The sequence below is a fragment of the Ascaphus truei genome, chromosome 9, assembly GCF_040206685.1.
Source record: "Ascaphus truei isolate aAscTru1 chromosome 9, aAscTru1.hap1, whole genome shotgun sequence".
Taxonomy (NCBI): Eukaryota; Metazoa; Chordata; class Amphibia; order Anura; family Ascaphidae; genus Ascaphus; species Ascaphus truei.
Genome location: NC_134491.1, coordinates 22,359,861 through 22,381,942, shown reverse-complemented (window position 1 = coordinate 22,381,942; position 22,082 = coordinate 22,359,861). Strand labels below are relative to the sequence as shown.

General features: G+C 54.0%; 1 protein-coding gene across 1 annotated transcript in view; it reads right to left on the bottom strand.

Annotated features, from left to right (window-relative positions):
- Positions 1-768: 768 nt before the first annotated feature.
- The window catches only part of SLC60A1 (solute carrier family 60 member 1), a 40,159-nt gene continuing 18,845 nt past the window's right edge, over positions 769-22,082 (bottom strand). The window contains exons 5-10 of the mRNA XM_075613769.1: positions 10,795-10,910; positions 10,214-10,387; positions 5,953-6,100; positions 5,332-5,402; positions 4,292-4,412; positions 769-2,457 (exon numbers count right to left, since the gene is read on the bottom strand). Of these exons, the coding sequence (XP_075469884.1) occupies positions 2,402-2,457; positions 4,292-4,412; positions 5,332-5,402; positions 5,953-6,100; positions 10,214-10,387; positions 10,795-10,910 (686 nt within the window). The 3' untranslated portion in view covers positions 769-2,401. The remainder of the gene's footprint in view (positions 2,458-4,291; positions 4,413-5,331; positions 5,403-5,952; positions 6,101-10,213; positions 10,388-10,794; positions 10,911-22,082) is intronic.

Genomic DNA, 22,082 nt, shown 5'->3' with positions numbered 1-22,082 from the left:
AGCCGCCGACGCGCGCGTTTCGCGAGAGGCTTTATCAAGGCGTGAGTGTAAGTAATACTTACCAGGTTTACTGCCAGCATGAGAGAGAACTGTATACCATTTTTAAACATGGCTACATATATATACATGCTCCGTTATATCTTTATTTTTGACACATATACATATTTATATATTTTGTGGGGGCTCAGGGGTTCCCAAAAAGAGCTTGCTGGGGTTCTGTGTTTTGTTAACCCATTCTCAGCTGTTCCAGCTGGTGGAGGTTAGTGGCTCCTCCTTCCCAGGTTTTAAGCCCGCCCCTCCCCACTTTGCAAGTTCCTCATTCTGCTGGATATAGACCCACTGTGGTCTTTCTCCCTCCTAATAGAGGTAAATGAGAATTTTAATCCTAATAGAGGTATATTAGTATTTTATCTGGTAGTGTTAGGACTTGCGAACAGGTGTCTGCCTTGACGTGGCTCGCAAGCTTACAACGCTTTGGCCAAAGGGTTAAACTAAATGACCCTATTTCAAGAGAATATATAAGTATTTTACTGTGTATTTCTGTCATGTTGGATGTAGCATTGGGCTTCTCTGTCGTCTGTTGTATACATATGCCACGCTCAATAGCACTCCATTTTGACACATATACATATATATATATTTTGTGGGGGCTCAGGGGTTCCCAAAAAGAGCTTACTGGGGTTCTGTGTTTTGTAAGTAATACTTACCAGGTTTACTGCCAGCATGAGAGAGAACTGTATACCATTTTTAAACATGGCTACATATATATACATGCTCCGTTATATCTTTATTTTACCATTCGCGCTTTGCACAGCTGTGCGCGGGACGCGTTCAATGGCGCACTGCTGGACCCTGGCAGTGAATGAAGCAGAAATGAAGCGCCCACGAGCATCCTGACCGTGTTTATTTTCCCGCTGCCCTTGCTCTGCTGTTCCGGTCCTCACCGCAGAGCGCACCGTTTCACACCTGTACTTCCGGTCACCGTTTGTCAGGCAAGGACGTCCGAACCAGAATTGCTTCCATGGGCTCAATGTGCAAGAACTCTATTTAAAGCCGCTATCCTGCCTGGCCGTTCTTACCCACAAGTTTTTTTTAACAGCGTTGGAAATGGGCGTCTCTGGAGCAGAACTGCGCTGATGTTTGCTTCGAGGACCGCCTGGGCCCTGAGATACTTGTTGGTTCAGTTGCCTGTGTTTTCCTCCCCTGTAGGGAAAATCTAAATGAACACATTCAGGGTACAAATGATAGCTTAATTAGGTGACAAAACTTAATTGGAGAGCCAAGTGACGTAGTGCTGTGCATTATGGTTTAGGTAGCTCTTCAATGCATTTTGATAGAGTAAAATCCCCAATTTTGCAGGATTTCACCTCCTTATGCCTGTGAGATTCTGCAAATTCTATTTAAAAGCAGCCGCTCCTAACCTTTTTTACCCTGTGCTCCCCATGCTAGAAATATTTGTTCCAGGAACCACTAATTAATGCATTTTATTACCTACTCATGAGATTATCGTTAACAAACCTGTGTGACTGAATCCAGGCAGTATAGTGACCTGTGCTTCATAACACCCCAAACTGCCCCACAGTGTGTGCAGCCAGCATGGGTGGGGGGGGGGGGTATAGCTGTCACCTCTCACTGCGGGAGCTTCCAAAGTTACGTCCCACAATACCCTGCAGCTGTGGATGCAAAGCATTGTGGGCAGCAACTTTGGAAGCTCTCTCGAAGTACCCACGCTAAGATGCACTTTGAGGACTAAGCGCGCAGTCCCCATACGGGCTCAGGAACCCGCCATACTGCCTGGCAGCCGCCATTCACATTTTTTTTGGTTACGAACCTCTTGGAGACATCATGAACCCCTAGGGGTTCCTGCACCCCCTGTTGGGAATCACAGTTTTAAAGCATTTGCCCGCAAGGCTACGGATTCTGCAATTTATTACATCCAAGCTCCCAGCCTCCCCATAGCGGCTGTAAATAGCCTGACCCCACTTTTATGCATCTTAAAGGTCAAACACAACATTTCCTTAAAATCCCTTCCGACTGCACGTTTTACGAATTCCTTCTAAACAAGACCGTTTCTGCTCCATCATGCCCCAAAACTCTTTTTCACCCCAGCTGGGATGCACCGCAGGAGATGGGCTACCTCCAGGCAGATGGGGTTCTAAATTGGTCTCCAAACGTCTACAAAGGCAGCAAAATCTTGGGAGATTGGTCAAAACTTCTGGAAGCCGGTGTGCCAAGCCGGCACACGTTCTTCACGGCACAGGACAGGCATCTGAAAAACTGGCACGCGATGTTGCCGTCTCTCTGTGGGTTTTTATTAACCCTTTCGCTGTCAGGCAGTGACCGGGTTAAGGCGGGCGAATCACAAATGCAGACGCTCCTTCCCCATCGGCTTCATCCTTCTCTACCTCTGATACGGATCAGCTTCTCTTCCGAGTGGTGGGGTCCTGCAGGAAGGTTCTGCGGAGAGAAGAATTGTGCGCAGCGTTTAGTAAAATGATGGCGCATGTGGGCATCTTTCATGCAGCATTAAGTGAGAGAGATGGGGGAGGGGGGATCGGAGTGATTGATTTCTGGGGGATGGTTCTGCTCTCGGCAGAGCCTTTACAAACCGCAGGCTCTGTATTAAGGATGAGTCCATAGAAGGACCGACAGCGCTGAGCCGTGCGGACGCTCTGCGATGAGCCCCGTAAGCCTCAATGAGGATGGCTTGAGAGGAGGCTCACGCGAGCGTCCGCAGGCGTGCTGTGGCGCAGTGATTTTCAGCCACCATAAGAGATTGTATGTGAGCGCGCTGTCGGCTGAAACACCCAATCGGAGCGAAGCAGCGTCACGACGTCGCCGCCTTGACGGCGCTTCGCTGGCTATTGGCCCCATGACGTCAGTGCTCCGCCCCCCGATCGCGCACGCTGGCTCGTCTGCAAGTCCATACAATCGCTCCTGATTGAGCAGGCGAGCCTCAGCGTCAGGTAGGAGGAGCGCTGTCGGTGCTTCTATGGACGCATTAGCCGCAGGCGTGAGCTGTACGCAGGAAAGGAAGCGAAAGGCAGCACAGTGGCATTTCCTTGTATTCCTCCTGAAAAAAACGGGTCTTTAACCCCTGCACTACTGCCGACTACTTCTGCCTACAAGCGCGAGTACAGACTGGGGGGAGATCTAGCGGTTCCAGGTTCCGTGTGCTTAATGATAACGATGTCAGGGATGTGCTTAATAGATTAAAACGAAGTGATTGATAGGCGTATGTCACGGCAACGCGGCGTCAAATCCATTTTCACTGGAGTCGGAGGGGGAGACACGGACGTGGCAGGAGAATTTTGGGTGACGCCCCACCACACCCCGCCTCCGGTAAGCACTCAACAGCGGGAGGAGGGTTACGTTTGGAGGAGGGGAGCGAGTGACATATTTTCCAATTTGTTGAGGTGTGTGTGTGTGTGTGTGTGTGTGTGTGTGTGTGTGTGTGTGTGTGTGTGTGTGTGTGTGTGTGTGTGTGTGTGTGTGTGTGTGTGTGTGTGTGTGTGTGTGTGTATATATATATATTAAAAAATTGTTTGTGTGTTTTTTTGTTTATCATGAAAATGTTTGTAAATATTGTAACCTGCTGGGCTGGGGGCATTTTCTCTTTACCTCCGCCTTATTTTTCCCTTACCCTCGCCCTTTCCCAAACTGACCCTGAAACAGGCCGTTGATGAATAGAGAATGTTTTATTTCCACTCGTTTGAATGGAGCTGAACTCTCCTCCAGCACTGCCCGTGCTTAACCCTTCATTAACCGTAATGGATGAATCTTCCATATGACTTCCCGGGCGCACGGTGCACATGTGCAGTGCTACGCCGCTAAAGTTGCAAACAAGTCTTTAACCGTCTCCAAGGTGTGGAGAGATGCTGACTTCCCTGAGGACATACTGAATGGGAACTGGCGACTTCCACTTCAGAGGCCAGCAAATACACTGAGTGCCTGTCGCTTGCATGTAGAACCAGCTCTTTAGAATGTTCCATTTATCCGTGTGAAGAGCTTACACTCTAACTGCGGTGTCTGAGGCACAGGGGAGCACGTGTGCAAGGTCACGCAGAGCGCTGACATTGGGGACTCAAACTGGGTTCACCCACTTCAGTAATGTTACCGCAGAACTCGGCTTTTCATGTTAGTATAACATGTCTGAGATGGGTTCTCTACCAGCCCCAACAATGGACATTCTGCAACATAAAGCAGTACTCAGCATGACTACAGTTTCCCAACCCATGGGCAGTGGGGGAAATTAGGGCAACAAGGAGATTTAGGAAGGAGTCTCCCTTACCTTCCACCGCCCTGGAGTGTATGTTATCGAATACCATGAGCGCAAGGTACAGTGTGAGAGCCAGAGAGGCGAGACTGACCCCACACACCAGGAAACTGTAACTGCCCTGAGTCTGAATGACCTGCGGTATAAGGCAAAATACAACAGTGTATGGAGGAGCTAGAAGGGGACGGTGACAGGGACACAGGGAAGGGGACGGTGACAGGGACACAGGGAAGGGGACAGGGTGATGGCACACAGGGAAGGGGACGTGACAGGGACACGGCACACAGGGAAGGGGATGGTGACAGGGAGACGGCACACAGGGAAGGGGACAGGGTGACGGCACACAGGGAAGGGGACGGTGATAGGGACACGGCACAAAGGGAAGGGGACGGTGACGGACACGGCACACAGAAGGGGACGGTGACAGGGACACAGCACACAGGGAAGGGGACGGTGACAGGGAGACGGCACACAGGGAAGGGGACGGTGACAGGGACGCGGCACACAGGGAAGGGGACGGTGACGGAGACGGCACACAGGGAAGGGGACAGGGTGACGGCACACAGGGAAGGGGACGGTGACAGGGACACAGCACACGGGGAAGGGGATGGTAACAGGGAGACGGCACACAGGGAAGGGGACAGGGACACGGCACACAGGGAAGGGGACGGTGACGGACACGGCACACAGGGAAGGGGACGGTGACAGGGAGACGACACACAGGGAAGGGAATGGTGACAGGGACTCGGCACACGGGGAAGGGGACGGTGATAGGGACACGGCACAAAGGGAAGGGGACAGTGACAGGGACACGGCACACAGAGAAGGGGACAGTGACAGGGACACGGCACACAGGGAAGGGGACAGTGACAGGGAGACGGCACACAGGGAAGGGGACGGTGACAGGGACGCGGCACACAGGGAAGGGGACGGTGACGGAGACGGCACACAGGGAAGGGGACGGTGACAGAGCACCTGGAACCTCACTGACCCCTAAGGCACTGGGCGGGGCTGATATATTTCAGAGCTATTTTAGGGGTGTTACTCTTTCTTACCATTCCCACCAGAATCTGTAGGATCATCTCGCCCATCGCAGCTCCTGTAACGAGCACCGTGGTGGCACACCCTGAGGGGGACATAGGAATGAGTACAGAGAGCAGCACATTACGTGCTCACCAATGTGCATGGAGCTAGGAAGCGGGAACTGGGCCCTGTCTTATTCTCCATTAGTTGAGGGAGTAAATACAAGGGTAAAATCCCTGGAAAACAGGTGGCTCTATAACAGAGACGTAATGGTCATATTAGGCCTGGAGAAGTGGACATTTGTTTTAAGCTGTGATACATTTTAATAGGCCAACAAGTTAATACAAAGCTTTCCAAAACTCACAGGCGTCTGTTTATGCCATGTGAAGAAGAGACCTGTGAGGTTTGGAAAGCGCTGTACATGTGAAGAAGGGACCTGTGAGATTTGGAAAGCTCTGTACACGTGAAGCAGAGACCTGTGAGGTTTGGAAAGCTCTGTACACGTAAAGGAGAGACCTGTGAGGTTTGGAACGTGCTGTACACACTGTTACATCTACGAAGAACTTTCTTGTTAAAAGGTATGACAGACTACAGCAAAGATATTCTGTTGTTCTCTGCTCCTATAAGGTTTTGGATGGGAAGTCTGCCCGCACCCTTGTAGTTTAGGATGTCCTCTGTGTAGGCCACCATGCTGGGAAAGACGCTGCTGAGGAAGAGGCCAAGAAAAGCCGTCCCAACGAAGAGACCGGGTGTGCTGTATTGTGACAGCAGCAGGAACAGGAAGGTCACTTCCACTCCGATCTGTGGGGAGAGGGGACATCGCGGAACTGTGCCTGTACTCTGTATAACTATACGTTACCTCTATGTAAGAACATACCAAGGATCACTCCACAATTGCAGACTCCCTGAAAATGGAACATGCTGCACTCTGTAATGATGCTGAGTATCTCTGTGCTATTTCAATCTCTCTGGAACATGCTGCACTCTGTAATGATGCAGAGTATCTCTGTGCTATTTCAATCTCTCTGGAACATGCTGCACTCTTTAATGATGCTGAGTATCTCTGTACTATTTCAATCTCGAACATGCTGCACTCTGCAATGATGTTGAGTATCTCTGTGCTATTTCAATCTCTCTGGAACATGCTGCACTCTGCAATGATGCTGAGTATCTCTGCGATATTTCAATCTCTCTGGAACATGCTGCACTCTGCAATGATGCTGAGTATCTCTGCGATATTTCAATCTCTCTGGAACATGCTGCACTACATCAAGATAAATATTCTCTCTATATTCAAGTACAACTCAAGGAACATGCTGAGCTGTATAATGATGTGAAGTATCCCTGCACTGTTCTAAACAAAAAAGAAAAAGGCAGTGCTAATGAAAAACTGGCCAGCAGCTTGGGATATAACTCTGACCCCCCAGGTCACATATAGATAGAAGAAAAAACGTTCTATCTATGGCGCTTGGCCAATATGGAATATAAAAGAAAAATATTTTATACAAGCAGATAAGAGGTGATATCCACTCGAACTCTCCTCGTGAAGACGATAAATCATGTAAAAGAAATAAAAGCAAACATAGTGTAATACAATCACTAAACAAACACACAACACTATTCACAAATAATAGACAAACAGTAGCTGAGACAAAACGAATGACTGATATATAAAAATAACATTTAATACAATAGCTAATTAAAAATAAATAATATCACTACAACAAAGGGTCACATGTGCACTCCAACCGGGGTTGGACTGGCCGCTTACCAGACACTATAGAATTGAAGGCAGTGGCTAAATCTGAGAGTATCCCCTCTCGTGGTGGTGAAAATCAATGTCCAAGCGTCTCAGACGATCAGCAGGAGCTTCGGAGGGGAACCCTCCCTGCCTTCCACCCCACAGACCTCCGCAGGGCAGACGCACAGGACCGCGTGTCGCAGGAGAAGGCGTCGTCACGTGCGCCACAAGAGCGCAAGATCCACGCCGACAGCAGCAGCCCAGCGGTGTCATCAATGTCCTGTTCGGTGCAGCGGCCGCCGTAGACAGGAACAATGGCCGGGATAAGTCCGTGGATGGGTATAGCAAGTGTGGTAGATGTTGTAGTATCAGCTGTGCGCGCATAGACCACCCTACGCGTTTCCACACTTGCTATACCCATCCATGGACTTATCCCGGCCATTGTTCCTGTCTACGGCGGCCGCTGCACCGAACAGGACATTGATGACACCGCTGGGCTGCTGCTGTCTGCCTGGATCTTGCGCTCTTGTGGCGCACGTGACGACGCCTTCTCCTGCGACACGCGGCCCTGTGCGTCTGCCCTGCGGAGGTCTGTGGGGTGGAAGGCAGGGAGGGTTCCCCTCTGAAGCTCCTGCTGATCGTCTGAGACGCTTGGACACTGATTTTCACCACCACGAGAGGGGATACTCTCAGATTTAGCCACTGCCTTCTACTCTTTAGTAAGGTGAGAAAGACTGGAAAAACGAATCGCTGAATCCAAAAAAATGCACCATCAGCTCACCAACTGCAAGGGCTTAAAAGAGTTTATTTGGACTACATAAAAAAGAAAAAAAGGACAAACAAAAAACTAATACATGCAACACCCTACGCGTTTCAGGCTCCTGAGAGCCCTTTCTCAAGGGGGATAATGGGGACTGAGAACAGATCTCAAATATATAGCCCCTTCTATGCAATTAACATACAGCTGAAACAGATAATCATTACATTGATTGACGAAACTTTAACCATATAGTGGCATAGTCATTTTCCCAACTATAATGGTTTAAAACAGATTTGAAAAGGGGGGGGGGGGCGCATGACATAATAAAACCTATATCTGTATACCGACTAGAAAATCATAACCAAAGATCAGCATATTTAACCAATGACATAGAGAACATAAGCTAGAGTAATATTCAGGTTCATTATTGTCTCTATTAAAATAACAGTAGTGTAGTGTTCTAAAATCATAATAAACATAATGGTATTAGTATGGAATGTTCAAAAGATAAATACAATAGAACAGACTTCAACCATATAGTTAATTTAATTTCAATTCTGCAATCTGACTGTGGTTTATTTAACATTGTCTCAAAGGAAGTATTTAAGGTCCCACTCCGTGTTCAACCCTTTTGGAATTAATGTATCAAGTGTAAAAATCCAGTGGGCCTCTCTGCGGTATTGGTTCTGTCACCGCCTCTATAGTGTATCGAAATATGTTCAATAGCTACACATTTGAAATTACTGAGAGACCCATCTTGGCATATACTAAAGTGTTTTGATACAGGGTGTGTCTGATCTTTATTAAGAATATTTCGCATATGTTCTAATAGTCTCATTTTGAACATACGTGTCGTGAGGCCCACATATTTCCTTTGACAACCACAGATCAACATGTAAATTACATATTCTGTCCTACTCTTTAGTGTCTGGTAAGCGGCCAGTCTAACCACGGTTGGAGTGCACTTGTGACCCTTTGTTGTAGTGATATTATTTATTTTTAATTAGCTATTGTATTAAATGTTATTTTTATATATCAGTCATTCGTATTGTCTCAGCTACTGTTTGTCTATTATTTGTGAGTAGTGTTGTGTGTTTGTTTAGTGATTGTATTACACTATGTTTGCTTTTATTTCTTTTACATGATTTATAGTCTTCACGAGGAGAGTTCGAGTGGATACCACCTCTTATCTGCTTGTATAAAATATTTTTCTTTTATATTCCATATTGGCCAAGCGCCATAGATAGAACGGTTTTCCTGCGCTGTTCTAGATACCTGAAAATGAACGCGTTGCACCATAAAGTGATTCCGAGACTCCCAACACACTTAGCAGTGAATACGTTGCCATAGGTGTGACCTGCACCTGCGTGTGAATCGTGAAACTTGAAGGGATCAGTCACACGGATTGAGAAACCGGATTATGTCCATCAGGACATACTGAACCCAGGTCCAGGTTAAGTGTTAAAGCAAAGTCACTCTCGCACCGAAGCTGTGGGTGCTAGGTCACCAATGGGTGTGTGTATGTACTGTATGTATATCTTTATTTATATCACCCCATCCATGTACACAGCGCATCACAGCAGTAATACACAACATAATAATATAACACACAGTGGGAACAAGCGCTTTAAGACATAAAAGTAACACTAGGAAAAGGAGTCCCTGCCCCAAAGAGCTTACAATCTAATAAGGTAAGTAGGAAGAATGTACAGAGACAGTAGGAGGGTGTTCTGGTAAGTGCGTCTGCAGGGGGCCAAGGTCGATTGTATGAGGTGTATAGTATCAGCCACGGAGCTACCCATGTGCTTCGTTAAAGAGGTGTGTTTTAAGGTGGGTCTTAAAGGTGGGTTACTGGGAGGACGCTGGGTGCTCGTGGCGTTTGCTGGCTCTTCTCAGGGTGGGCAGTGAAGTTGTGTCCAAGTGACATTTACTGCACATCCACGAACGAGCATGTTTTGGTTCCGGCAGGAAGTTACCATTGCTAAGACCGTCTCCCTAATGCAAAGAGGAGGAGGTTTGGGACCGGAAGGGCGCAGAACAAGTCTAAGCAAAGCGTTGTATACATCTTAACCCAGTCTAGGGGCAAGAGATGTTCTAGGACAGAAGTGGCCAACTCCAGTCCTCTAGGGCCACCAACAGGTCAATTTTTACAGGATATCCCTGCTTCAGCACAGGTGGCTCAATCAGCTAATTCTTCGACCGAGCCACTGATTGAGCCACCTGTGCTGAAGCAGGGATATCCTTACAACCTGATCTGTTGGTGGCCCCAGAGGACTGGCGTTGCCCACCCCTGTTCTAGGGGCCCTGGCACTGACGGGGGTCCCTCCTGCTTCTCCCTGGCCTCCCCTCTTTCTCTCACTACGTTTCAGCCTCGGGTAGCTTCTCCAAGCCCCCCGGCGTGAGGCTGTCTTACCAGGTTGATGAGGAGCATGGAGCGAGGGGTCACTTTGTAGGACACAGGGATAGAGATGAGTCTTCCTAGGGTGATGAAGCCCCAGAAGAGGCTGGGCAGGTACCCGGCGGTCTTATGGGCAAGAGACAGGGGCTGCTCCACCGCATAGCTGTATACGAAGCCAGAGTATTCCCCCTGCGGGAGATACCCTCATTACACACCGTCAAGGGGTGACCTTCACACACAGCTATCTCTCACTCTGCTGCTTTACACACCGCTATCGCTCACTCTGCTGCTTCACACACAGCTATCTCTCACCGTGATCTCACACAGCTATCTCTCACCGTGATCTCACACAGCTATCTCTCACTCAGCACTGTTATCTTATCATTCTGACAGCTGACACCGCGATCTCTCGTTCCTCTCTGCCAGCTCTCTATCTGTCCGATGCCCCACTATCTCTTCTGTACATATCACAGCCACCTCCCTCCCCCCTGTAACTCTTCCACCCCCCCCCCCCTCCCTCTCCCTGCCCGCCTCTCGCCCCTCACCCACCACATACCCCAGGGCCAGGGGGCACATAAAGGGTTAATACAACTCACCACTATCCCATCGCTCATGAACAGGGTCACAGCGGCACAGGCGTGAATGGCGAAGAACGGGAAGGAGGCCCCACGGAAATTCTTACTCTGGCAGCAGATCACAGGTACCCCATGACCTGAAATATAGGGAGAGCCTTGGAGGTAAAGGTGCTAGTCTTTAAAGTGGGAGGTTTTAAATGCCAGCGCCAATTGTGAGCTGAATCTGGCATCACCTGATCTGCTTTATAATGTATTGCGCTGTATACAGCAATTACGCTAATTCAAGAATATATATACAGTGTGTATATATGTGTATATATATATATATATATTATTATTATTATTATTTGTATAGAATTGCTGCAGGACTTATTCAAGTTCCCCACGGGGAAGAAAGCAGGGCCAGATTTGTCAAAAAAATGAATCCAATTTCTTCCCATAAGGTTTTATTTGCTGAGTGCAGGGTGGGCTCTGGGCCTGCTCAGGGTGGGCTCTGGGCCTGCTCAGGGTGGGCACTGGTTCTGCTCAGGGTGGGCACTGGTTCTGCTCAGGGTGGGCTCTGGGCCTGCTCAGGGTGGGCACTGGGCCTGCTCAGGGTGGGCACTGGTTCTGCTCAGGGTGGGCTCTGGGCCTGCTCAGGGTGGGCACTGGTTCTGCTCAGGGTGGGCACTGGTTCTGCTCAGGGTGGGCTCTGGGCCTGCTCAGGGTGGGCACTGGTTCTGCTCAGGGTGGGCACTGGGCCTGCTCAGGGTGGGCACTGGTTCTGCTCAGGGTGGGCACTGGTTCTGCTCAGGGTGGGCACTGGTTCTGCTCAGGGTGGGCACTGGGCCTGCTCAGGGTGGGCACTGGTTCTGCTCAGGGTGGGCACTGGTTCTGCTCAGGGTGGGCACTGGTTCTGCTCAGGGTGGGCACTGGTTCTGCTCAGGGTGGGCACTGGGCCTGCTCAGGGTGGGCACTGGTTCTGCTCAGGGTGGGCACTGGGCCTGCTCAGGGTGGGCACTGGTTCTGCTCAGGGTGGGCACTGGTTCTGCTCAGGGTGGGCACTGGTTCTGCTCAGGGTGGGCACTGGGCCTGCTCAGGGTCGTGCTTGGTGAGATATGACAGTGCGCAGGGTGTGCACTAGTTGTGCTCATAGTGGGTGCAGGGTGGGTACTGGGTGTGCTCATAGTGGGTGCAGAGTGGGCACTAGTTGTGCTCATAGTGGGTGCAGGGTGGGTACTGGGTGTGCTCATGATGGGTGCAGGGTGGGTACTTGGTGTGCTCATAGTGGGTGCAGGGTGGGTAGTGGGTGTACTCATAGTGGGTGCAGGGTGGGTACTGGGTGTGCTCATAGTGGGCGCAGGGTGGGTACTGGGTGTGCTCATAGTGGGTGCAGGGTGGGTACTTGGTGTGCTCATAGTGGGTGCAGGGTGGGTACTGGGTGTGCTCATAGTGGGTGCAGGGTGGGTATTGGGTGTGCTCATAGTGGGTGCAGGGTGGGCACTAGTTGTGCTCATAGTGGGTGCAGGGTGGGTACTGGGTGTGCTCATGATGGGTGCAGGGTGGGTACTTGGTGTGCTCATAGTGGGTGCAGGGTGGGTATTGGGTGTGCTCATAGTGGGTGCAGGGTGGGCACTAGTTGTGCTCATAGTGGGTGCAGGGTGGGTACTGGGTGTGCTCATGATGGGTGCAGGGTGGGTACTTGGTGTGCTCATAGTGGGTGCAGGGTGGGTAGTGGGTGTGCTCATAGTGGGTGCAGGGTGGGTACTGGGTGTGCTCATAGTGGGCGCAGGGTGGGTACTGGGTGTGCTCATAGTGGGTGCAGGGTGGGTACTTGGTGTGCTCATAGTGGGTGCAGGGTGGGTACTGGGTGTGCTCATAGTGGGTGCAGGGTGGGTACTGGGTGTGCTCATAGTGGGTGCAGGGTGGGTACTGGGTGTGCTCATAGTGGGTGCAGGGTGGGTACTTGGTGTGCTCATAGTGGGTGCAGGGTGGGTATTGGGTGTGCTCATAGTGGGTGCAGGGTGGGCACTAGTTGTGCTCATAGTGGGTGCAGGGTGGGTACTGGGTGTGCTCATGATGGGTGCAGGGTGGGTACTTGGTGTGCTCATAGTGGGTGCAGGGTGGGTAGTGGGTGTGCTCATAGTGGGTGCAGGGTGGGTACTGGGTGTGCTCATAGTGGGCGCAGGGTGGGTACTGGGTGTGCTCATAGTGGGTGCAGGGTGGGTACTTGGTGTGCTCATAGTGGGTGCAGGGTGGGTACTGGGTGTGCTCATAGTGGGTGCAGGGTGGGTACTGGGTGTGCTCATAGAGGTGCAGGGTGGGTACTTGGTGTGCTCATGATGGGTGCAGGGTGGGTAGTGGGTGTGCTCATAGTGGGTGCAGGGTGGTACTTGGTGTGCTCATAGTGGGCGCAGGGTGGGTACTGGGTGTGCTCATAGTGGGTGCAGGGTGGGTACTTGGTGTGCTCATAGCGGGTGCAGGGTGGGTACTTGGTGTGCTCATAGTGGGTGCAGGGTGGGTACTGGGTGTGCTCATAGTGGGTGCAGGGTGGGTAGTGGGTGTGCTCATAGCGGGTGCAGGGTGGGTACTTGGTGTGCTCATAGCGGGTGCAGGGTGGGTACTTGGTGTGCTCATAGTGGGTGCAGGGTGGGTAGTGGGTGTGCTCATAGCGGGTGCAGGGTGGTACTGGGTGTGCTCATAGTGGGTGCAGGGTGGGTACTTGGTGTGCTCATAGTGGGTGCAGGGTGGTACTGGGTGTGCTCATAGTGGGTGCAGGGTGGGTAGTGGTGTGCTCATAGTGGGTGCAGGGTGGGTACTTGGTGTGCTCATAGTGGGTGCAGGGTGGGTACTGGGTGTGCTCATAGCGTGTGCAGGGTGGGTACTGGGTGTGCTCATAGTGGGTGCAGGGTGGGTACTTGGTGTGCTCATAGCGTGTGCAGGGTGGGTACTGGGTGTGCTCATAGTGGGTGCAGGGTGGGTAGTGGTGTGCTCATAGTGGGTGCAGGGTGGGTACTTGGTGTGCTCATAGTGGGTGCAGGGTGGGTACTGGGTGTGCTCATAGCGTGTGCAGGGTGGGTACTGGGTGTGCTCATGATGGGCGCAGGGTGGGTACTGGGTGTGCTCATAGTGGGTGCAGGGTGGGTACTGGGTGTGCTCATAGTGGGTGCAGGGTGGGTACTTGGTGTGCTCATAGTGGGTGCAGGGTGGGTACTGGGTGTGCTCATAGTGGGCGCAGGGTGGTACTGGGTGTGCTCATAGTGGGTGCAGGGTGGTACTGGGTGTGCTCATAGTGGGTGCAGGGTGGGTACTTGGTGTGCTCATAGCGTGTGCAGGGTGGGTACTTGGTGTGCTCATAGTGGGCGCAGGGTGGTACTGGGTGTGCTCATAGTGGGTGCAGGGTGGTACTGGGTGTGCTCATAGTGGGTGCAGGGTGGGTACTGGGTGTGCTCATAGTGGGTGCAGGGTGGGTTCTTGGTGTGCTCATAGTGGGTGCAGGGTGGTACTGGGTGTGCTCATAGTGGGTGCAGGGTGGGTACTGGGTGTGCTCATAGTGGGTGCAGGGTGGGTACTTGGTGTGCTCATAGTGGGTGCAGGGTGGTGCTTGGTGTGCTCATAGTGGGTGCAGGGTGGTGCTTGGTGTGCTCATAGTGGGTGCAGGGTGGTACTGGGTGTGCTCATAGTGGGTGCAGGGTGGGTACTTGGTGTGCTCATAGTGGGTGCAGGGTGGTACTGGGTGTGCTCATAGTGGGCGCAGGGTGGTACTGGGTGTGCTCATAGTGGGCGCAGGGTGGTACTGGGTGTGCTCATAGCGGGTGCAGGGTGGGTACTTGGTGTGCTCATAGTGGGCGCAGGGTGGTACTGGGTGTGCTCATAGTGGGTGCAGGGTGGGTACTGGGTGTGCTCATAGTGGGTGCAGGGTGGGTACTTGGTGTGCTCATAGTGGGTGCAGGGTGGGTTCTTGGTGTGCTCATAGTGGGTGCAGGGTGGTACTGGGTGTGCTCATAGTGGGTGCAGGGTGGGTACTGGGTGTGCTCATAGTGGGTGCAGGGTGGGTACTTGGTGTGCTCATAGTGGGTGCAGGGTGGTGCTTGGTGTGCTCATAGTGGGTGCAGGGTGGGTACTGGGTGTGCTCATAGTGGGTGCAGGGTGGGTACTTAGTGTGCTCATAGTGGGTGCAGGGTGGTACTTGGTGTGCTCATAGTGGGTGCAGGGTGGTGCTTGGTGTGCTCATAGTGGGTGCAGGGTGGGTACTGGGTGTGCTCATAGTGGGTGCAGGGTGGGTACTTAGTGTGCTCATAGTGGGTGCAGGGTGGGTACTTGGTGTGCTCATAGTGGGTGCAGGGTGGGTACTGGGTGTGCTCATAGTGGGTGCAGGGTGGGTACTTGGTGTGCTCATAGTGGGTGCAGGGTGGTACTTGGTGTGCTCATAGTGGGTGCAGGGTGGGTACTGGGTGTGCTCATAGTGGGTGCAGGGTGGGTACTTGGTGTGCTCATAGTGGGTGCAGGGTGGTACTTGGTGTGCTCATAGTGGGTGCTGGGTGGGTAGTGGGTGTGCTCATAGTGGGTGCAGGGTGGGTACTGGGTGTGCTCATAGTGGGTGCAGGGTGGGTACTGGGTGTCCTCATAGTGGGTGCAGGGTGGGTACTGGGTGTGCTCATAGTGGGTGCAGGGTGGGTACTTAGTGTGCTCATAGTGGGTGCAGGGTGGGTACTGGGTGTGCTCATAGTGGGTGCAGGGTGGTACTTGGTGTGCTCATAGTGGGTGCAGGGTGGGTAGTGGGTGTGCTCATAGTGGGCGCAGGGTGGGTACTGGGTGTGCTCATAGTGGGCGCAGGGTGGGTACTGGGTGTGCTCATAGTGGGCGCAGGGTGGGTACTGGGTGTGCTCATAGTGGGTGCAGGGTGGGTACTGGGTGTGCTCATAGTGGGTGCAGGGTGGGTAGTGGGTGTGCTCATAGTGGGCGCAGGGTGGGTACTGGGTGTGCTCATAGTGGGCGCAGGGTGGGTAGTGGGTGTGCTCATAGTGGGTGCAGGGTGGGTACTGGGTGTGCTCATAGTGGGTGCAGGGTGGGTACTTGGTGTGCTCATAGTGGGTGCAGGGTGGTGCTTGGTGTGCTCATAGTGGGTGCAGGGTGGGTACTGGGTGTGCTCATAGTGGGTGCAGGGTGGGTACTTAGTGTGCTCATAGTGGGTGCAGGGTGGTACTTGGTGTGCTCATAGTGGGTGCAGGGTGGTGCTTGGTGTGCTCATAGTGGGTGCAGGGTGGGTACTGGGTGTGCTCATAGTGGGTGCAGGGTGGGTACTTAGTGTGCTCATAGTGGGTGCAGGGTGGGTACTTGGTGTGCTCATAGTGGGTGCAGGGTGGGTACTGGGTGTGCTCATAGTGGGTGCAGGGTGGGTACTTGGTGTGCTCATAGTGGGTGCAGGGTGGTACTTGGTGTGCTCATAGTGGGTGCAGGGTGGGTACTGGGTGTGCTCATAGTGGGTGCAGGGTGGTACTTGGTGTGCTCATAGTGGGTGCAGGGTGGGTACTTGGTGTGCTCATAGTGGGTGCAGGGTGGGTACTGGGTGTGCTCATAGTGGGTGCAGGGTGGGTATTGGGTGTGCTCATAGTGGGTGCAGGGTGTGCACTAGTTGTGCTCATAGTGGGTGCAGGGTGGGTACTGGGTGTGCTCATAGTGGGTGCAGGGTGGGCACTAGTTGTGCTCATAGTGGGTGCAGGGTGGGTACTGGGTGTGCTCATGATGGGTGCAGGGTGGGTACTTGGTGTGCTCATAGTGGGTGCAGGGTGGGTAGTGGGTGTACTCATAGTGGGTGCAGGGTGGGTACTGGGTGTGCTCATAGTGGGCGCAGGGTGGGTACTGGGTGTGCTCATAGTGGGTGCAGGGTGGGTACTTGGTGTGCTCATAGTGGGTGCAGGGTGGGTACTGGGTGTGCTCATAGTGGGTGCAGGGTGGGTATTGGGTGTGCTCATAGTGGGTGCAGGGTGGGCACTAGTTGTGCTCATAGTGGGTGCAGGGTGGGTACTGGGTGTGCTCATGATGGGTGCAGGGTGGGTACTTGGTGTGCTCATAGTGGGTGCAGGGTGGGTATTGGGTGTGCTCATAGTGGGTGCAGGGTGGGCACTAGTTGTGCTCATAGTGGGTGCAGGGTGGGTACTGGGTGTGCTCATGATGGGTGCAGGGTGGGTACTTGGTGTGCTCATAGTGGGTGCAGGGTGGGTAGTGGGTGTGCTCATAGTGGGTGCAGGGTGGGTACTGGGTGTGCTCATAGTGGGCGCAGGGTGGGTACTGGGTGTGCTCATAGTGGGTGCAGGGTGGGTACTTGGTGTGCTCATAGTGGGTGCAGGGTGGGTACTGGGTGTGCTCATAGTGGGTGCAGGGTGGGTACTGGGTGTGCTCATAGTGGGTGCAGGGTGGGTACTGGGTGTGCTCATAGTGGGTGCAGGGTGGGTACTTGGTGTGCTCATAGTGGGTGCAGGGTGGGTATTGGGTGTGCTCATAGTGGGTGCAGGGTGGGCACTAGTTGTGCTCATAGTGGGTGCAGGGTGGGTACTGGGTGTGCTCATGATGGGTGCAGGGTGGGTACTTGGTGTGCTCATAGTGGGTGCAGGGTGGGTAGTGGGTGTGCTCATAGTGGGTGCAGGGTGGGTACTGGGTGTGCTCATAGTGGGCGCAGCGTGGGTACTGGGTGTGCTCATAGTGGGTGCAGGGTGGGTACTTGGTGTGCTCATAGTGGGTGCAGGGTGGGTACTGGGTGTGCTCATAGTGGGTGCAGGGTGGGTACTGGGTGTGCTCATAGAGGTGCAGGGTGGGTACTTGGTGTGCTCATGATGGGTGCAGGGTGGGTAGTGGGTGTGCTCATAGTGGGTGCAGGGTGGTACTTGGTGTGCTCATAGTGGGCGCAGGGTGGGTACTGGGTGTGCTCATAGTGGGTGCAGGGTGGGTACTTGGTGTGCTCATAGCGGGTGCAGGGTGGGTACTTGGTGTGCTCATAGTGGGTGCAGGGTGGGTACTGGGTGTGCTCATAGTGGGTGCAGGGTGGGTAGTGGGTGTGCTCATAGCGGGTGCAGGGTGGGTACTTGGTGTGCTCATAGCGGGTGCAGGGTGGGTACTTGGTGTGCTCATAGTGGGTGCAGGGTGGGTAGTGGGTGTGCTCATAGCGGGTGCAGGGTGGTACTGGGTGTGCTCATAGTGGGTGCAGGGTGGGTACTTGGTGTGCTCATAGTGGGTGCAGGGTGGTACTGGGTGTGCTCATAGTGGGTGCAGGGTGGGTAGTGGTGTGCTCATAGTGGGTGCAGGGTGGGTACTTGGTGTGCTCATAGTGGGTGCAGGGTGGGTACTGGGTGTGCTCATAGCGTGTGCAGGGTGGGTACTGGGTGTGCTCATAGTGGGTGCAGGGTGGGTACTTGGTGTGCTCATAGCGTGTGCAGGGTGGGTACTGGGTGTGCTCATAGTGGGTGCAGGGTGGGTAGTGGTGTGCTCATAGTGGGTGCAGGGTGGGTACTTGGTGTGCTCATAGTGGGTGCAGGGTGGGTACTGGGTGTGCTCATAGCGTGTGCAGGGTGGGTACTGGGTGTGCTCATGATGGGCGCAGGGTGGGTACTGGGTGTGCTCATAGTGGGTGCAGGGTGGGTACTGGGTGTGCTCATAGTGGGTGCAGGGTGGGTACTTGGTGTGCTCATAGTGGGTGCAGGGTGGGTACTGGGTGTGCTCATAGTGGGCGCAGGGTGGTACTGGGTGTGCTCATAGTGGGTGCAGGGTGGTACTGGGTGTGCTCATAGTGGGTGCAGGGTGGGTACTTGGTGTGCTCATAGCGTGTGCAGGGTGGGTACTTGGTGTGCTCATAGTGGGCGCAGGGTGGTACTGGGTGTGCTCATAGTGGGTGCAGGGTGGTACTGGGTGTGCTCATAGTGGGTGCAGGGTGGGTACTGGGTGTGCTCATAGTGGGTGCAGGGTGGGTTCTTGGTGTGCTCATAGTGGGTGCAGGGTGGTACTGGGTGTGCTCATAGTGGGTGCAGGGTGGGTACTGGGTGTGCTCATAGTGGGTGCAGGGTGGGTACTTGGTGTGCTCATAGTGGGTGCAGGGTGGTGCTTGGTGTGCTCATAGTGGGTGCAGGGTAGTGCTTGGTGTGCTCATAGTGGGTGCAGGGTGGTACTGGGTGTGCTCATAGTGGGTGCAGGGTGGGTACTTGGTGTGCTCATAGTGGGTGCAGGGTGGTACTGGGTGTGCTCATAGTGGGCGCAGGGTGGTACTGGGTGTGCTCATAGTGGGCGCAGGGTGGTACTGGGTGTGCTCATAGCGGGTGCAGGGTGGGTACTTGGTGTGCTCATAGTGGGTGCAGGGTGGGTACTTGGTGTGCTCATAGTGGGTGCAGGGTGGTGCTTGGTGTGCTCATAGTGGGTGCAGGGTGGGTACTGGGTGTGCTCATAGTGGGTGCAGGGTGGGTACTTGGTGTGCTCATAGTGGGTGCAGGGTGGTGCTTGGTGTGCTCATAGTGGGTGCAGGGTGGGTACTGGGTGTGCTCATAGTGGGTGCAGGGTGGGTACTTGGTGTGCTCATAGTGGGTGCAGGGTGGGTTCTTGGTGTGCTCATAGTGGGTGCAGGGTGGTACTGGGTGTGCTCATAGTGGGTGCAGGGTGGGTACTGGGTGTGCTCATAGTGGGTGCAGGGTGGGTACTTGGTGTGCTCATAGTGGGTGCAGGGTGGTGCTTGGTGTGCTCATAGTGGGTGCAGGGTGGGTACTGGGTGTGCTCATAGTGGGTGCAGGGTGGGTACTTAGTGTGCTCATAGTGGGTGCAGGGTGGTACTTGGTGTGCTCATAGTGGGTGCAGGGTGGTGCTTGGTGTGCTCATAGTGGGTGCAGGGTGGGTACTGGGTGTGCTCATAGTGGGTGCAGGGTGGGTACTTAGTGTGCTCATAGTGGGTGCAGGGTGGGTACTTGGTGTGCTCATAGTGGGTGCAGGGTGGGTACTGGGTGTGCTCATAGTGGGTGCAGGGTGGGTACTTGGTGTGCTCATAGTGGGTGCAGGGTGGTACTTGGTGTGCTCATAGTGGGTGCAGGGTGGGTACTGGGTGTGCTCATAGTGGGTGCAGGGTGGGTACTTGGTGTGCTCATAGTGGGTGCAGGGTGGTACTTGGTGTGCTCATAGTGGGTGCTGGGTGGGTAGTGGGTGTGCTCATAGTGGGTGCAGGGTGGGTACTGGGTGTGCTCATAGTGGGTGCAGGGTGGGTACTGGGTGTCCTCATAGTGGGTGCAGGGTGGGTACTGGGTGTGCTCATAGTGGGTGCAGGGTGGGTACTTAGTGTGCTCATAGTGGGTGCAGGGTGGGTACTGGGTGTGCTCATAGTGGGTGCAGGGTGGTACTTGGTGTGCTCATAGTGGGTGCAGGGTGGGTAGTGGGTGTGCTCATAGTGGGCGCAGGGTGGGTACTGGGTGTGCTCATAGTGGGCGCAGGGTGGGTACTGGGTGTGCTCATAGTGGGCGCAGGGTGGGTACTGGGTGTGCTCATAGTGGGTGCAGGGTGGGTACTGGGTGTGCTCATAGTGGGTGCAGGGTGGGTAGTGGGTGTGCTCATAGTGGGCGCAGGGTGGGTACTGGGTGTGCTCATAGTGGGCGCAGGGTGGGTAGTGGGTGTGCTCATAGTGGGTGCAGGGTGGGTACTGGGTGTGCTCATAGTGGGTGCAGGGTGGGTACTTGGTGTGCTCATAGTGGGTGCAGGGTGGGTATTGGGTGTGCTCATAGTGGGTGCAGGGTGGGCACTAGTTGTGCTCATAGTGGGTGCAGGGTGGGTACTGGGTGTGCTCATGATGGGTGCAGGGTGGGTACTTGGTGTGCTCATAGTGGGTGCAGGGTGGGTAGTGGGTGTGCTCATAGTGGGTGCAGGGTGGGTACTGGGTGTGCTCATAGTGGGCGCAGGGTGGGTACTGGGTGTGCTCATAGTGGGTGCAGGGTGGGTACTTGGTGTGCTCATAGTGGGTGCAGGGTGGGTACTGGGTGTGCTCATAGTGGGTGCAGGGTGGGTACTGGGTGTGCTCATAGTGGGTGCAGGGTGGGTACTTGGTGTGCTCATGATGGGTGCAGGGTGGGTACTTGGTGTGCTCATAGTGGGTGCAGGGTGGGTAGTGGGTGTGCTCATAGTGGGTGCAGGGTGGGTACTGGGTGTGCTCATAGTGGGTGCAGGGTGGGTACTGGGTGTGCTCATAGTGGGTGCAGGGTGGGTACTGGGTGTGCTCATAGTGGGTGCAGGGTGGGTACTGGGTGTGCTCATAGTGGGTGCAGGGTGGTACTTGGTGTGCTCATAGTGGGCGCAGGGTGGGTACTGGGTGTGCTCATAGTGGGTGCAGGGTGGGTACTTGGTGTGCTCATGATGGGTGCAGGGTGGGTACTGGGTGTGCTCATAGTGGGTGCAGGGTGGGTACTGGGTGTGCTCATAGTGGGTGCAGGGTGGTACTTGGTGTGCTCATAGTGGGCGCAGGGTGGGTACTGGGTGTGCTCATAGTGGGTGCAGGGTGGGTACTTGGTGTGCTCATAGCGGGTGCAGGGTGGGTACTTGGTGTGCTCATAGTGGGTGCAGGGTGGGTACTGGGTGTGCTCATAGCGGGTGCAGGGTGGTACTGGGTGTGCTCATAGTGGGTGCAGGGTGGGTACTTGGTGTGCTCATAGTGGGTGCAGGGTGGTACTGGGTGTGCTCATAGTGGGTGCAGGGTGGGTAGTGGTGTGCTCATAGTGGGTGCAGGGTGGGTACTTGGTGTGCTCATAGTGGGTGCAGGGTGGGTACTTGGGGTGCTCATGATGGGCGCAGGGTGGGTACTGGGTGTGCTCATAGTGGGTGCAGGGTGGGTAGTGGTGTGCTCATAGTGGGTGCAGGGTGGGTACTTGGTGTGCTCATAGTGGGTGCAGGGTGGGTACTTGGTGTGCTCATAGTGGGTGCAGGGTGGGTACTGGGTGTGCTCATAGTGGGCGCAGGGTGGTACTGGGTGTGCTCATAGTGGGTGCAGGGTGGGTACTGGGTGTGCTCATAGTGGGTGCAGGGTGGGTACTTGGTGTGCTCATAGCGTGTGCAGGGTGGGTACTGGGTGTGCTCATAGTGGGCGCAGGGTGGTACTGGGTGTGCTCATAGTGGGTGCAGGGTGGTACTGGGTGTGCTCATAGTGGGTGCAGGGTGGGTACTTGGTGTGCTCATAGCGTGTGCAGGGTGGGTACTTGGTGTGCTCATAGTGGGTGCAGGGTGGGTTCTTGGTGTGCTCATAGTGGGTGCAGGGTGGTACTGGGTGTGCTTATAGTGAGTGCAGGGTGGGTACTGGGTGTGCTCATAGTGGGTGCAGG